Consider the following 15880-nt stretch of genomic DNA (forward strand, 5'->3'; position numbering starts at 1 on the left):
TGAGCCCCAGAACTGCTTCTGTGCAATTTGAAAAGAGGCACTCCCTTCGAATGAACTCAAGGAAAAGAAGCATAGTTCAACAGGTGGAGCTGGAGCTGTGCCTTAGTCCCCAGAACTCCCCCCAGCCAGCTGAGGGTTTGCCTAGCACATAACTCTTCCCTTGCTGTGGCATTGGATCGGAAGCCACCATACTTGCTATTAACAATGACCTGACTTCGGCTAGCTTCCACACCAGTTCCAAAGATAAGCAATGTCACTGAAGGGTGTATCTTAGCACCGGGGGTGGTGGCATGTCTTGTCATTCCACCACTGAGAGTTAGGAGCGGGGGATTCAAGAGTGACGTTCAAGACTGTCCCCAGCAGCTACATAACAGTTCAAGGACGGCCTAGGGTACTTGAGACTCTGTCTCAAAAGAAAAGCAAACAAACCAAGTATACATGTTACTGGATTTGGATTCCATTTATAGGAGCACTGTCTTCAGGAGCACAAAACGTGTGTCCCAGGTAGCTCTTCCCATTCTCTTCAACCTTGTAGAAATTTTTAGTAGTTAAAAAAAAGTCATAACTTCTAATTGACTGAGAAAACAAAACTTCTTGATTTCTGAAAAGTTTTTTTTAACAAACTTTAAGTTGATATTTAGCATGTTCCGTGATGACTTGCTTTTTCCAAAGTCTTACTTTAAAAAAGCAATGTTTGAAGCCATCAGCTTAGCACACAGCTGGCCTGTAATATATGCACGGTGTCTGCAGGAATTCGTGATTTCTAAGAGCTTCTTTGACAATTTTTTTTTTTTTTTTGCTTTCTTGGCAACACATTTTGCTTCTTCCACTAGTCCACAGACAAGCAGTTCTTGTGTCAAGATCCATCTGTGTGGTTTATAACTTTACTTTTAATACAGATTTCTACTGGGGGGGGGGTGGTAATCTGGATACTTGAAGCTATTTTCTTCCATCTCGGTACATGTGGCCTGAATTTTAAAACCTCCTGATGGCAAATGAGATGTTCTTCATGACACATACTGCTGTCAGCATCTGAGCATGTTTTCCTTTGTTCCGTGTCACTTCTGTATGGGTGAGCCTTTCCCTTGACTCTGCTAGCACTAAAGTCGGGGGCAAGGGGACCAGGATGCTACCCTGTCGGCCAGCAGTCCAGACCGAACATGTTTCTTGATCCCTGCATCAGAGCTTTCTCTATGCATTTTCTTGACAGCCTGGAATATAGTGTCCTCAAGCGTAGGTGCTACTGCTCTGTTGCTATAACAAAACCCCTGGATGCTTTGATAAAGTGAATGGGGCTGTGCAGCTCCCAGTTTTGGAGGCTGATAGTGCAAGACCAGATGCTACCCATTCATTTGGCCCAGAGTGAGGCCCTCACGATGACATCACAGCATGGGGCAGTGACATCATAGCTGTATATGTAAGAGAGATCACATGACAAATCAGAAAGCCAGAGAGAGACTGGAGGATTAGGGTTACTCTTTGCAGTAGCCCACGCTCAGGAGAGCTGAGTCTACCCGGCACAGTGAAATATTCACTAAGTCTGTCCTCCTTAAGGCCCGACCACCTGAACACTAGATTTCTATAGACAGAATACCTTTTCCAAACATACATGAACAAAAATAACCCAGCCATGCGACATGGGAACAGGATAACTCTGTGTCACATCCAGAGTGGTCTCAGTGTTGAAAGGGGGAAGGTGGTGGATTAGAAACACACAGGACTTCTCTGCATCTCCCCAGCAGGTTCTTGGCTGTAATAAGATGTGGTCACACAGTAAACAGGAGGCGTCTACAGAGCAGATGTAATCCACGGGTAATGAACTTCAGCCAACCCCAACACAGAGCTTTGAGCAAATGGCCAGTGAGAGAGTGTCTCCCCAGGGAGCCGTGAGAGAGAAAACACACAGGAGCAAAAGCTGAGCTCAGACCACAGGCCTGCACACTGCGCTAAAGCAGACAAGTCAGGCAGGCCCCGTGCTTCCTGTGCTTGCTCACTGGTGTAGCGAAGCCATCCTGGCCCGTACTTTGCAGCCAGGTGTCTCTGTGGGCAGAGCAGAAGACCCTGCATTGTTATATCTTCCAACCACGCAGGCCTTCCCTCTTCCCCTGATAAAGCTAGAAACAACCCAGTGAGTCACTGTGGCTCCATGAGGTGGGTGAGGATATGGACCAGTGTGGACCCATGAGGTAGGTGAGGATGTGGACCAGTGTAGGAGGGTGAGGATGTGGACCAGTGTGGTCCTATGAGGAAGGTAAGGATGTGGACCAGTGTGACCCTATGAGGTGGTGAGGATGTGGTCCTATGAGGAGGGTGAGGATGTGGACCAGTGTAGGAGGGTGAGGATGTGGACCAGTGTGGTCCCATGAGGAGGGTGAGGATGTGGACCAGTGTGGTCCCATGAAAAGGGTAAGGATGCGGACCAGTGTGGTCCCATGAGAAGGAAGAGGATGCAGACCAGTGTGGTCACATGAGGAGGGTAAGGATGTGGACCAGAATGGACCCATGGGGAGGGTAAGGACATGGGCCAGTGTGGTCCCATGAGGAGGGTAAGGACGTGGACCAGTGTAGATTCATGAGGAGGAAGAGGATGTGGTTTGAGACTAGCTGCAGCAGATTAGTCTTGGGAAAGGTAGTTATTGGTTTAGATACAAACTTTCTGAATTATTTTCAGCAGTGAATGACTGCCCTCAATAGGTATTTGTTGGATTCCTTTCTTCTGACTATTGTATAGCTTACATCTCTTCATTCAGCAGACACTTCAACCCTATGGTCTCGTAACCCGAGTTTTACTTGCCTTTGAGTCTCCCTTACTTATGCCCTCAGGCTCCCCTAAGAGGTGCTCCTTGTCTGACTCAGCACAGAACACTAGCAAATGGCAGATCACAGTGGGAACACAGAATAAAATTACCACAGAAAGCAATGGTTCCAGCAAGAGCTAGATCCACTCTTGATGCATCTTCTTCTGCATGCCATGGAATCGGAGCCATAAATCATGCACACTCATCTTGCGCCAAGTAGAAGTAGCCTTTTGCTAGTCATAACCAGTTCAACCAGTTCAGGCCTCACCCATCCCCAAGAGCTATTGTCCAAGCAGAACTCTATGACAGCCATTAGAAACGCTGATGGATGAGGGACTGGTATCTCGGGCCAGCATCCTGACCTGACTCCTGGGTGCTCTGACCCTTGTGAGAGAGATGAATGTAGGACTTGAACTGTCTACAGTAGAAGCAAGCTTTGCTGAGTACAGCACAGAAGCAAAGAGGAATATATTTCTCATTTCTCGGACATGCAGGATTTAATAGAATAGTATTTGGATTTTGTTTCTGAGCCTAGATTCCCACTGCAGAAATCTATCACTAAAAAAACATCCCTCAGTAGGCAGGTCTGCAGTCAGAAACTACATCTTTCAGAAGTGGTGAGGATGTTGGATGCAGGAGAAAAGGTAAATGAGTGGTCTTAGAAGCCTATCAGTCATTCCAATGGCCCCCTTCTACTCCACCCAAACACTTATGGGTCTATGTGTTTGAACTGAATTTCTTGGCAAGAAATAAGAAGTGGGCTTAGAAGATCACAGGGCTCCTGTCAGTCACAGACACTGGTCTGAGTCTTGCCCCGCTGACTTCTGATAATAGGTGCCATCGCCTTGGCCCCACCCCTAGCGATGACACTCTGACCCCAATCAAGCAGTAACCAGAGTTTATAATTGCAGCTGATCAAAAAGGGGCCTCAGTAGAACCACTGTCACCTTCATTAACAGTGTGTCCCAGAATGCTGTATTATCTGGGGAAGTAATACATAAAGCCCATATAGTCCAAGATTCCCACAAATCGTTTGTCCTTCAGCAAGAACTGGGCCAGCTGGATCAGCAAAAGAACACTATGGAATTCTCCATATTGTGTTTGGCCTTCTTGGAGACTCAGTTAGAAGGGAGACTTCCACCCAAGCAAGACGAAATTCCTCACTCTGAGGAGGGTTTAGCTTCAACAGAACCAGACCCCAATATGCTTGGAGGTTGGTCATTAGTGTCACTTCCTTGTGGAGGGCAACCTCAACAGCTGGCTCTCCTACAATCTCAGAGATCACAGACTCGCCCTTACTTCTGAATGCCAGTGTATGTATAATCCACTTGTTTATATTAAATTCTATTAATGTGTTTTGTTTTGCTTTTGATACATGGTTTCTCTGTGTAACAGTTCTGACTGTTCTAGAATTTGCTTCTGAGACCAGGCTGCCTCGAACTTATAGAGATCCACCTGCCTCTGCTTCCTGAATGCTGGAATTAAAGGTGTGTACCACCACTGATTGGCTTAAATATCACTATTTAAATTGTATGATTTTTTTACCTGCAAGTATGTCTGTTTGCCATATGCCTGGTCCCACAGAAGAGGGCATCAGATTCCCTGGAACTGGAGTTAAGCATCTGTGAGCCACTGTGTGGGTGCTGGGAATTGAACCTGTGTCCTCTGTGAGAGCAGCCAGTGTTCTTAACCACTAAGCCATCTCTCTGGTCCCTTTCCAATAATTTTTAGAGATCCTCAAACTTGAGTTCCACCAACCTTTTTATCACATATATTAGTTGTTTTGTTATTATCACAGACCTGAGCAGAAGCTTTCTGCGCTCTCTAGAAGTAGTGCCAGTGAGAGGAATCCATTGGGAAACAGTGTAGCAAAATAAATCACCATCAAGAACATGTTCAGAAGCCATGAGCCAATGCAGGTAAAAATCACATGTAGCAGAGACAAAAGAGAAGCGCTGTTAGGGGCTCCAGAATCCACAGCTGGCTTGCCTTCTGCCTGAGCCATGGCACCTGCCTCTGCTTTCTCACAAAACAGTAACAATAGTGGTCTGACCCACCTGCTAGGGTCATCACGCCTGTTAAAGGATTTTGTTGGGGGAGCACTGAGGGTAGTTCATGGCAGTCAGAGATGCTGCATCAGTGTGGCTCCTGTGGCCGCTGTGATTGCTGTGTTGGCAAAAGGGTGGTAAAATACGCTGAGTTCATCTGCTCAGGGTACACAGTTAAAATCTGAGTATTTGGAAATTAATTATATTAATTGTATTAGGCTTGGTAGCTCACACCTTTAATACAAGAACTTGACAGGAGGGTTTGAAATTTGTAGTCAGCCTGAGCTACAAGACAAGACCCTGTCTCCAAAAAGAAAACAGAAACAAGGCAAAACTCACGTTAGTTATGAACTCTGGAAGAGTCTTGTGATGATCTCAGCCTAAGATTCTTTTGTGACATCAAGAAAAACAGTTTGTCACAGTAATTAGTTTTCTGAAGCATGCCCTCCTATAACAGAGGAGGGACGGCAACCCTGCAACATGGGTTGAGATCTAAAGGGAATGCCGACATCATGAGCACCACAGCATCTTGAGAGGATAAAACTGGAATTCCTCTGGACTCTGATGTGTAGAGCCCGTGGGTTTGGTTAACATTTGTTTAATAATGATGTCTCAAGCACATTTTAGACAGATTTCTGACTTAGGACACTTGCTGCAATTAGAATCTTGCTAACCTAGCTCTGTCATGTTGCAGGTATTAATCATGGACCTGTAATAGCCGGTGTCATAGGAGCTCAGAAACCACAATATGACATCTGGGGCAACACTGTCAATGTCGCCAGCAGAATGGACAGCACTGGGGTCCTGGACAAAATACAGGTAATTCAAGGTGTTCTCAGACACCCTTGGTGTCTACATCAAGTTACATCAAAGAGTAAAATAATAATAAAATTTAAAAATTTAAATAGGTAAACTTTGAGTTTACTTAAACCCTTTTTTAGGAAAAATGTTTTAGTTTTTGCATTTACTGTTAGGAATGACACCAACCAGATTCTAATGATGCTAATGCCATGGACCTTACAAAGACCATCCTCTGACCAGAAGTGACCTGCATGGCAGGATGGTGGCCCAGGGCCCTGGGTGCCTAAGAGTGGCCCTCCTGTACTGAGTGCCCTGGAGGTGCCTCCCTGAACTGTTCCCCTTTTCTGGCCCCATCACATATAAAGACTTTGTAGGGAAGGCCTGAAGCTCAGGCGAAAGTAAGACTGACAGGAAAGGACAGAGTGAAGTCAGCCTCGCGTGGCATTTCAAGAGCTCTAAATGACCCCAAATCTCCACAGTCCACCCCAGGGAGAGAAAGACAACATCTGACAAGGGAAAGCAACAACCTGAAAAGATAAAATCATACCATGTTTGCTGCCGTAGGACCTTCCGCTCCTTCAGCCAATAGCTGCTGAAATACCAGCCCAGTGGGGCGTGATCTATTTATCTTTTAAAAAGAGCAGCAAACCTCTGCTAGCTCTCTTGGTTCCGGCGCTTGGTTCCAGCTCCTGCTCTAGACTAGGCGCCTTTCCTGACGGTTGGTGTTTTGTAAGTTTTACCCCCCAAAATAAATACCCCCTTAAATCCTAACTGGTATGGGACTGTTTCGCGCAATACATGTTAGTATTCCCGCTGCCATTAAATCCATTTTAGCTGTAGTTAAAGTAACTCTAATTAGAAGAACACTAATCATATTCTAGAAAAAAAGGGTGTGAATTGCTGGATGGGTAATGAGAAAAGGTCTGTTTTAGGAAATGTTATGAAATGTCTCCAGTTCTCTAACCGAGCGGCAGTTCGTGTGGGGTGGAAGGACAACCCAGTCAGAATAGAAAGTCCCAAGATGGGGTGGAGGCGGCCAAGAAGAAGGCTGTGCCCCCTAGAGTTGACAGTTTATCTCATTTAATTCCTGGCTCCACTCATGTGCTGAGCTATAGACTATGTCTGGATCACATGTTTGTCACCAAGTGCCCTCACACTGTGGAACAGTGTTGCACAGGAGACAATGGGCGCACAGTGTTCATCACAGCCATCGGGTCCCAGGTATGACAGCATCATAAAAGAGGACATGTTTCAAACCATGATGACTTTGCAAGATGGAAAGTGAGCGGACAGGCCAGAAAGGGAAGTTAGTCTGATTCCTAAATGATTTTACAGCTGCCTCTTCAATGAAGGGCTGGGATGCTACGATCGCTTGGGGCTATAGGTGCTTGGACCTGTGCTTCCTCTCTCCCGAGCAACACTAGACATGTAAACATCGTTCAAATTATGATATACAAAGGTTAAACACTTGGTTCTAAATTCTAGCCTTGTGTGGAGACCTGGGTCCCAAGCTACCCAAAGAGAGATGGTAGGAGTTCTTAGTCCTTTGCTGAGACCGTGAGCTTTTCCCTCCCAGAGCCTCTCGGAGCAGGTGCTCGCAGAGAACATGATGGCACCGGGCTGCCTGCTCTACCACGTACCTCTTAGTTCTTTTCTTTATTCCCCTGTTTAGTTATTGGCCTCTGGTGAGAATGGGCGTTGCCCACAGGGCAGAGGCAGTGGAGAAAAGGTTTGGGGCCACTGAGGGGAAAGAAGGAAAGGTAGGTGTGGGCACGGTCAGAGAGTGACACATGGAGGAGGGAGAAAACTTAACAGCACAGGCCTGTGCAGAAGGGAGCTCAGGAGGCTGCTGCCCATTCTATTTGAAATAAGAAACATCTAAGAAATAAAAGAATAAGAGCAAGGGAAAACAAGTCCTCCTCTCTATGTATCTTTATTTAATTATATGCATGAGAATATGCGTCATGGGGGCAGCAACGTGGATGTGTGCTTGTGAGTGAGAGCCGCCTGCAGAGGCCGTGGTGCCTGAGCCCTGAGACCTGGAGCCACAGGTGGTGGCAAGCCACGTGATGTGGGCTCTGGGAATCAAAGTTGGGTTCTGTAAGAGCAGCGTGTGCCCTTAACCATGGACTAATCTCGTCAGCCCTGGCCTTGTTTTTAACCTACATCCTTTTACACTTTCACACAACGTCTGTAGAATGAGACGTGTGTTCCCAAGGTTTAGATGTTGCGTTAGATGCATTTATAGGAAAATTACAGTTAATTTTGTGCCATGATATGGAAATTTTGTTTTAGATTGTACATGGAGAATATCTCCTTTATTCCCATCATCAACCCCATATCCAAATCACTTCATGTCTTTTGATTAAATTATAGTAGAGTTTTATTTTACCTATGTTTATACTGGAGAAAGCCTTTCTGAAGCCTGCCATTACAGTAGCACAATGCTCCCCAGCACAGTTACTGTTTGTCCCTCAAAGAGGGACAGGGAGTTTTCCTAAAGAGTTGGGACACCTACGCTTATGGTTCTTACGTGCCTTCTCCAGAATTGGTTTCACTACTAGAAATAAACAAGAACCAATCTGTCTTCCAGTGATGGAGCCTGTGAGCTGCTCACCAGTCCCCAGAACGCATGTGCCTGCTCAAGCATAGTGCCCGGCATCCGCGATGAGGTGCTAAACTCCCCAGCTGAGAAACAAGTGTGTGTGCACATGCATGTGTGTTTGCATGAGGTGCTAAACTCCCCAGATGAGAAAGAAGTGTGTGTGCACATGTGTGTGTGTTTGCATGTATGTATATGTGTTCTTGCACATGTGTGCATACATGTGTATTTGTGTAAATTCGCATGTGGGTTTGCGTGTGTGTGTTCATGTGTGTTTAACATGAGTGTCTATGTGTGTGATTGCATGTATATGCATCCATGTGTGTGTGTGTCCGTACATGGGCATGTTTGTGCCAACTTCCCCTACCTCATTCTCAAAATTAAGTGGTTTCACATCTCATCCCAGCTATGTATTGTTATGAAGGATAATTCCAATGTGGAAAATTTGCATGAAAATCACTGGACATACATCGTAGGCATTGTAACGTTTGTCCTTTGGAAGATGTGCTAACTCCCCACGCTGTGTGCCTCAGCTTGGATAAGGGTCTCAAATGACCAGAAGTTTCTAGCATTGCCTCGCATGTGCAAAGCTCTAGATTTGAACTCAGCACTGTCAAAAAAGGAAAAAAAATTATATATTCTACTGTCATCAAGAGCAGGGATTTAGTTCACCCTACTCTCACCCTCCTGCCAGGCATAGCACTCCATCTTGTTCAGCCCAACCGGAGTCGATTTCAGTGGCCTTTCTGAAAGAGAACTTTGACTTTGGTTGGTAATTAATGGAGCAAATATGGCTTTTCAGGGCTCACCTCCTTCCACTTGAGTCAATCAGTCAGACCCTAGTTCTCGCCAGGTGAGCAACAGTCCATCAGAGAGAAGGCAGATGAAAAGAGGGGAGGTGTGCAGCTGGCACAACCAAGTCCTCTGGCCATTGCTATGGGAAGAGGCAACTGGCCATGCTCACAGGATCCAACTCAAGTAACCTTGATCTGGTCACATCCCCTCTACCTGGTAGGCTGAGATTTGGCTCCTCTGATGGGGGCTGAGGCTGGTCATTGTACCAAGAGACCAGTGGTCCAATATAGGAGTTCAACCATGCTCAAGAGCATCAAGGCCTCCAGTGCTTACTGTGTGAGCGTTGTTAACCAGCGCCACGAGATGCAAGCAATCCTGGACGACATGGAGTCTCCTTATAGGCTAACGAAGAACACCACACCCCTACCAAGGACACCTTTCCCTCTTCTGGAAAATCTGTTTCCTCCCCATACGCAGAATGTGCAGAACGTGATGTTTCTTTAGAAAATGCTTTACTAGTTTTCTGACAAGTTTAAAGTCCTTGGTGTAGACATCAGAAACAGCAAGGCTGTAAGTCCCACTAGTCACTGTGGACATGGCCATGCCCTGTGTGACTCGGAGGGACTTTCTTATTGACACTCTGTGTTCCAGGACATCTCGAGCAGGTGGAGCAGTTCCACAGATGACTGAGGAGGGACTAGGGCAGATCTCTGTAGAAACAGGGAAAGTTTGCAGCCTGTGGCTTGTGCTGACTCAGAAACTGATGTGGGTGCCAGGCAGGCTTCCTTCTGGGTACTCACCTTGCTCTCATCCAAAAGCCGCTCGTCTCTGCTTACATTCCAAGTGTAACAGAGAGGAAAGTTATGATTGAAAATTTCATACATTATACTCTTCCAATTTCATGGGTTTTTTTAACCCATGGAATCCACTTCGTGACATTAGTGTGTGCATGAGTGTATTGTAACCCACTGGGGACCTGAAGGACTCTGATTCCCCTCCCCAGCAGCCGCCAGTCACCCACATCTCCTCAGCTGAGGGATGGAGCAACCTATTTCCCTCCTCCATTCCGGGATGTTGTGTGACTTGATGCTGTGCAGGTCTCATACATGCAGACACGACACTCCCACGTTCATATGTGAAGCTGCCCTCTTTTTTTTTTTTTTTTGGTTTTTCGAGACAGGGTTTCCCTGTAGTTTCTAGAGCCTGTCCTGGAACTAGCTCTTGTAGACCAGGCTGGTCTCGAACTCAGAGATCCGCCTGCCTCTGCCTCCCGAGTGCTGGGATTAAAGGCGTGCGCCACCACCGCCCGGCGAAGCTGCCCTCTTGTGTCTCACTGTATTCATCCACTGCCTGTGGCCAGTGCGGTCTTCCCATCTGTGGTGATCCCTGAGCCTTGGGGCAGGAAGTGTGATACAGAGATGCCATATAGAGCCAAGGGGTTCACACTCTCTTATTCTCTGCATGTCTGCCAATTGCAAGTCTCTGTGCTATTGCCATCTAGAGGAAAAGAAGCTTTTCTGATGAAGGTGGAGAGATGCATTCATTTATAGGTATAGAAAGAAAGAGCCTAGGGAGCAGTTTATACTACATCCATTTAGCAGAGCAATGGTACTGGGTTCTCCCCTAGAGCTAGGACCTAGCCAACCATAGGTATTTGGCACAATTTAATGATACCACATGTGAATTCTGCCTTGTGGTTCATGTACTGGGAGGTGTATCTTTCCGGGTCAGTCACTGTAGATTGCAGTGTTCTTCATTGCTATGGAAGATGGTTAGTTGTTGTTCTCCAATAGCATCATGCCTAGCAACCATTCTGCCTTGTGGTTCATGTACTGGGAGGTGTATCTTTCCGGGTCAGTCACTGTAGGTTGCAGTGTTCTTCATTGCTATGGAAGACAGTTAGTTGTTGTTCTCCAATAGCATCATGCCTAGCTAACCAGTCGAGATGATGCTTCCAGATCTGTGCCAAGTCCTGGAGGATAACCAAGAGCAATGGCGATAGCCTATAATGGTTTCTACAGGACTCCACTGACCACTAGCTCCAAAAGACTCGTCCATCCCTAGCACCAGGCTTTCCCCTGGTAGCCTGTGGTGTCTAGAAGTGGGACTGTCACCCATCCCCTCATTATAGAGTAATTCCATTTAAACTCCAAAGTATGCATACACTTTAGGAAGCGTCTACAGTAGTGTGTCTCCATGTGGTTTTTCCAGGGTATTCAGTGTTACTTATCCCTCCCCGATAAGCCACAGGGGTCTTAACTTTGGACATTATTTGACAGTTTAGGCTCTTTCCGTTTCCTTTTTTATACCAGCACTAAATTAAACATGACTGACTTTAACATTTTCTGGTAGATTGTTTTTCCTCTATTAATTTCTCAGGAATGGAGTTCTTGGGGTAGGAAACAGGAAGACTCTTTGACTCTGTTTGAAGTGGTGGCACCGACTTGGGGAGTAACCCCTTTGTGTGTGTTCCTGTGGCCCGTAGGTGACCGAGGAGACCAGCCTCGTCCTGCAGACGCTTGGCTACACGTGCACATGCCGCGGCATCATCAACGTGAAGGGGAAGGGGGACCTGAAGACATACTTCGTAAACACAGAGATGTCAAGGTCCCTTTCTCAGAGCAACTTGGCGTCCTGAGAATCTGTCCCTTCCTGGCAAGGAGAGTGTACGTGCAGGAGCGTACCACGCACTTTCTGACTGCAGCCGCCTTTGTATCCGTCATGTTGATGTCCGTGCTCTGTCCCACCCTCTGGAGCCCTTGCAGAACTAGTTCCTGTGACCCAGTGGCGTACTGTTTGGTGTCTGCGTGCGCCCAGATTGTCCTGCCGCTTGCACTGTGCTTACTCCTAAGCAAAAGGAGAAGGGAGCGCGTCCTAGGAGAGCATTCAAAGAAGTGTTGAAGAGAGAGGCGAAATGAACACAAATTCTTAAGGCAATAAAACTGGGGGGTGTATCTTATCTTCCGGTGCATGCTCTTGTCTGGAAACTACGGTAGCTCGTAACTGCATCCCTAGTCTGATATTCAAACACACAGTATTTGTGAATTAAGTTGATCCTGTAACCCAACATGGAGTCTGTGCTCACCCGTCCACGCGTTGTCAATGCCAGTGGTCATCCGCAGGCCTCGGCCGGGACTCGCGGCCCTTGTCACCCTGCTCTGTTGTCTTGTGGAAGCGGCCCATTGCCATCCATCAGCAGAATGAGTCCTCAACAGCCTAGGACCAGTTTTGTACCAGACTTGTCGGAGGTTTTGATGCCATTTGTCTTTTGTAAGGTTAATTCATTAAAGATTTATGTACTTTGGTTTATAGTGCTATATCCTTTCTTTCTTTTCCTTTTTTTTCCTCCTCCTGTGATGGGGTCCAGAATGGAAGTCTGTTTTCTGTGTCTCAGCCTTTTCAGAAATGGCCTGGAAGCTAGCACGGCGACAGACCCTTGCGTGATGGAAACAGCAACACAGTTTGTGATGCAGTAGATTGTGAAATGGTTTTCTGGGAGGAGAGAATCTGTGTCGAGTGTATCTGATGGTCTGGTTTCAATTATGCTGTCTTTTGAGGACCATTTAAACACTAAAAAGTCACCGGGCAGTAGGGTACACGTCCTTAATCCCAGCACTCGGGAGGCAGAGGCAGGCGTAACTTTGTGAGTTCGAGACCAGCCTGGTCTACAAGAGCTAGCTCCAGGACAGGTTCCAAAGCTACAGAGAAACCCTGTCTTAAAAAACCAAAAAAATAAAAATAAAAAAATAAACAGTAAAAAGTCAGTACAAGCCTCAGAGCCCTGTATGCCTACTGGACCCTCGGTAGGGAAACACCTTGCCAGGGCTTGCAGAGTCAAACGGAAGCGTTTGGAACCAGCTGTGTAAATCAGGTGCCACAATAGCCTGAGCGGGCTGAGAGGCTTTGCTGAGCTCACAAGCTGCCTGTGCTGTCTGAGGAGGCTTAAGAAGACATGGACACAATGTCTGCAGCAAATCCAGCCCTGAAGCTGCTTGGGCTTGGCTATTTTTCTCTTTTTTCTTTTAACATAAAGAAATTACACTTTGCCAAATGATGAGAGAGAGAGAGAGAGAGAGAGAGAGAGAGAGAGAGAGAGAGAGAGCAATTGTGCATTTAAAAAATGTTTAAAAGAAGAAAACCACTGCAGACAACAGGCTGATTGAGCAAACTTGGTTTCCTCTTTCAGTTCCGAGCAGACATCTAGAGGCAGCAGAGGACTCAGATGGGCTAGCAGGAAACAGTGTATTAGTGGATACCCTGATGTGAAGCACTGGCTTCCAGTTCAGAGCCGCTGGCTCTGGTTTTTAGTAGCTGCGCATCTCGGACATGTCGCTTGACTCCTCCTAGGCGTATTTTCCTCCTTGCGTGCTCATCGAATCCAGCGATCAAACGAGCTAATGACAGAGAAAGAGCTTGGCAGTACCCCGCGTGATCTCGCCAGCATGGTCACAGCAGGCACGCAGCTGTGGTGCCAGGACCTCGACTCAGAACTGTCCTTCACCACACGTGTGTGTATGTGTACACAGCGTGGCCTTTCAGTTTTCCGCCTCAACCGGGCATTTTTGGATCCTGGAACTACATGTGATATTGGCTTTAATACGGTTAGATAACCAAATGGTAACTGAAGGGAGAGATGTGATGTTAGGGCATTCCTCTTCCCTCTAACCAAAACCTAGGCTAGTGTGCTGGGGGCGCCAGTCCAGCCGTCAGCAGGCACGTCCAGTGTCTTTCTCTGTGCTGCTCACACCCCAGGTTATTCTAGGCCGCCATGCTCTGGTGAATAACCACTTGTGTGAGTGATTCATCAGGTCTCCTCCAAGAGCCCCCAGAGAGACAGAGGACAGGGCATTGTGGAGACAAGAACCTGGGAGGGTAGAAGCCGGAGCTAATTACCTGTCTGAAGCATCCATATAATTTTGACAGCACCTAAGGTCATTGTGTGTCTCACACCAGCCTCTCAGGGTGGGATGTCCGCCTGCATATTCTCAACCCAAACCTGAACCACTGAAGAAGAAATCCGGCCCAGCCCACATTTACAAATTCCCAAGTGACTTCCTTCCCTGTGTTAGGTAAATAACTTCCCAGGGGATTCGGACCACTTTCCTGATGTGAGACTCCCTCCTCTTCAACTACAAATGCAGAGACAGGCGCAGAGACATTATCCTGTCTGCGGCTCCCAGTCAGGAGTATGCTCTGTGGCCCTGGCAGCACTAAGGTAGAAAACCTGCCTGTTTTATCAGATCGGAAGTAGCTACTCCTGATTAGAACATCTTGACCTCTGAGGAACAAAAAATATTCTTAGAAACATGCAAATCAGAAGAATTACAGAGCCAGCATGAGCCATGTGAAGCTGCTTCTCACGCACCCGCCCTCACCTTTTAGCCCTGTGGAAAGCCTCTCCCACAAAACATCAGGCTAGTCCCCTAACTCCCGTGCTTTGATGTGACTAGAGGTGGCTGAGGTGGCTGTCGGTCATCTTCCCATGTTCCCTTTGGCTCCGTAGTGCCCTGCCCGGAGGCAGCAGCCGTCACAGCTCCTCTGCCTTCCTTTGCTTCCTTATCAGCACACAGATGCAGGAAGCAGCATCAAACAGTGGTGGGGATTTGATAAGTGGACTCTCCAGGCTAGGGACTCAGCAGTCACTCCACTCACTGCTCCTATGGAGCCCTCAAGTTCATTTTCCAACGTCCATGTCCGGTGCTTACAGCTGCCTGTAGGTTCAGCTTCAGGAGATGTGACATGCTCTTCTGTCCCCAGCAGGCACCAGCTGCTGTGCACATAACCACACACAGACATACACACATGCTCATAATTTAATAGAAATCTTTTTAAAAAATAATGTCTTTCCTTAAGATGTCTATAACTGGCAGGAAGGCAGGAAGGCAAGAAGGAAGGCAAGAAGGAAGGAAGGAAGGAAGGAAGGAAGGAAGGAAGGAAGGAAGGAAGGAAGGAAGGAAGGAAGGAAGGAAGACAGAAGAAAAGAGCAACAGTAGATTAGGGGTGTAGGAGCCACCCTGAAGTAACAAAAATAATTTAGATTGACATTGATTTATTTCATCTACTTATAGGTTCTAGTTATAAGAATAAATGAATAAAAGGTACTTTACACAGATTTCTATAACCCAGGTTTTTGTGGTTTTTATATTGTTACAACTCTGCTAAAACGTGTCCAAAAGCACCTCACATGTACTATTTTACTGTTTGTTCAGGAGGAAAGGAGCAGCAACACTGACACAATTTTCAGAAGATAAATATTTAGGAGTTACTCGGCCTTGAAATTGCCAGCAATTCAGGATCACATATCCTTAGAGAAATCACCTTGCAGATTCAAAACAACGAAACCAGTGATTGTGTACCAAGATTAATTAAATCACCTGCCCATTAACTGTGAAAAATTCAGTCAGGGAAGATGAGAGATGATGGCTTCGGAAAGATCCATTCATTAAAAATATATCTTAGTGCACGAGTGTGTGTCAAGGTCTATTGCAAAATAAACACTTCCAACATAGGTTAAAAGTCAGCTGCTTCCAAAAGAGGAAAGGACCCAGAATGAAAGCCTCTGGCTGGAGGTGGATCTCAGGGGCACAGTGTGCAAGCCCCCGGCTTCAATCCTCAGCATCAGTAGCAATGACCCAGGAATGCATCACTTCAGGGTTCAGGACTGTGCACACTGCACATGGCCCATTCTGGTAATGCTCTGATTCACGTGAAACCTTGTCTAAGTTCCAAGATTTTACTTAAAGATGACAAAATAACAGATCCAATCGAAAGAGAGTGCAGCAGGCAGAGTTTTCGCTAAGCCAGCCCGACAACCAGAGTCCAGCCTGTGCCCTGTG

At 46.6% G+C, this 15880-nt stretch overlaps 1 protein-coding gene across 1 annotated transcript in view; it reads left to right on the plus strand.

Moving 5' to 3' along the window:
- Adcy2 (adenylate cyclase 2) overlaps window positions 1-12188 on the plus strand; it is a 335378-nt gene extending 323190 nt beyond the window's left edge. Inside the window, exons 24-25 of the mRNA XM_038322841.1 lie at window positions 5541-5665; window positions 11530-12188. Of these exons, the coding sequence (XP_038178769.1) occupies window positions 5541-5665; window positions 11530-11682 (278 nt within the window). The 3' untranslated portion in view covers window positions 11683-12188. The remainder of the gene's footprint in view (window positions 1-5540; window positions 5666-11529) is intronic.
- The last annotated feature ends 3692 nt before the right edge of the window (window positions 12189-15880 follow it).

The sequence above is a fragment of the Arvicola amphibius genome, chromosome 3, assembly GCF_903992535.2.
Source record: "Arvicola amphibius chromosome 3, mArvAmp1.2, whole genome shotgun sequence".
NCBI classification, from domain to species: domain Eukaryota; kingdom Metazoa; phylum Chordata; class Mammalia; order Rodentia; family Cricetidae; genus Arvicola; species Arvicola amphibius.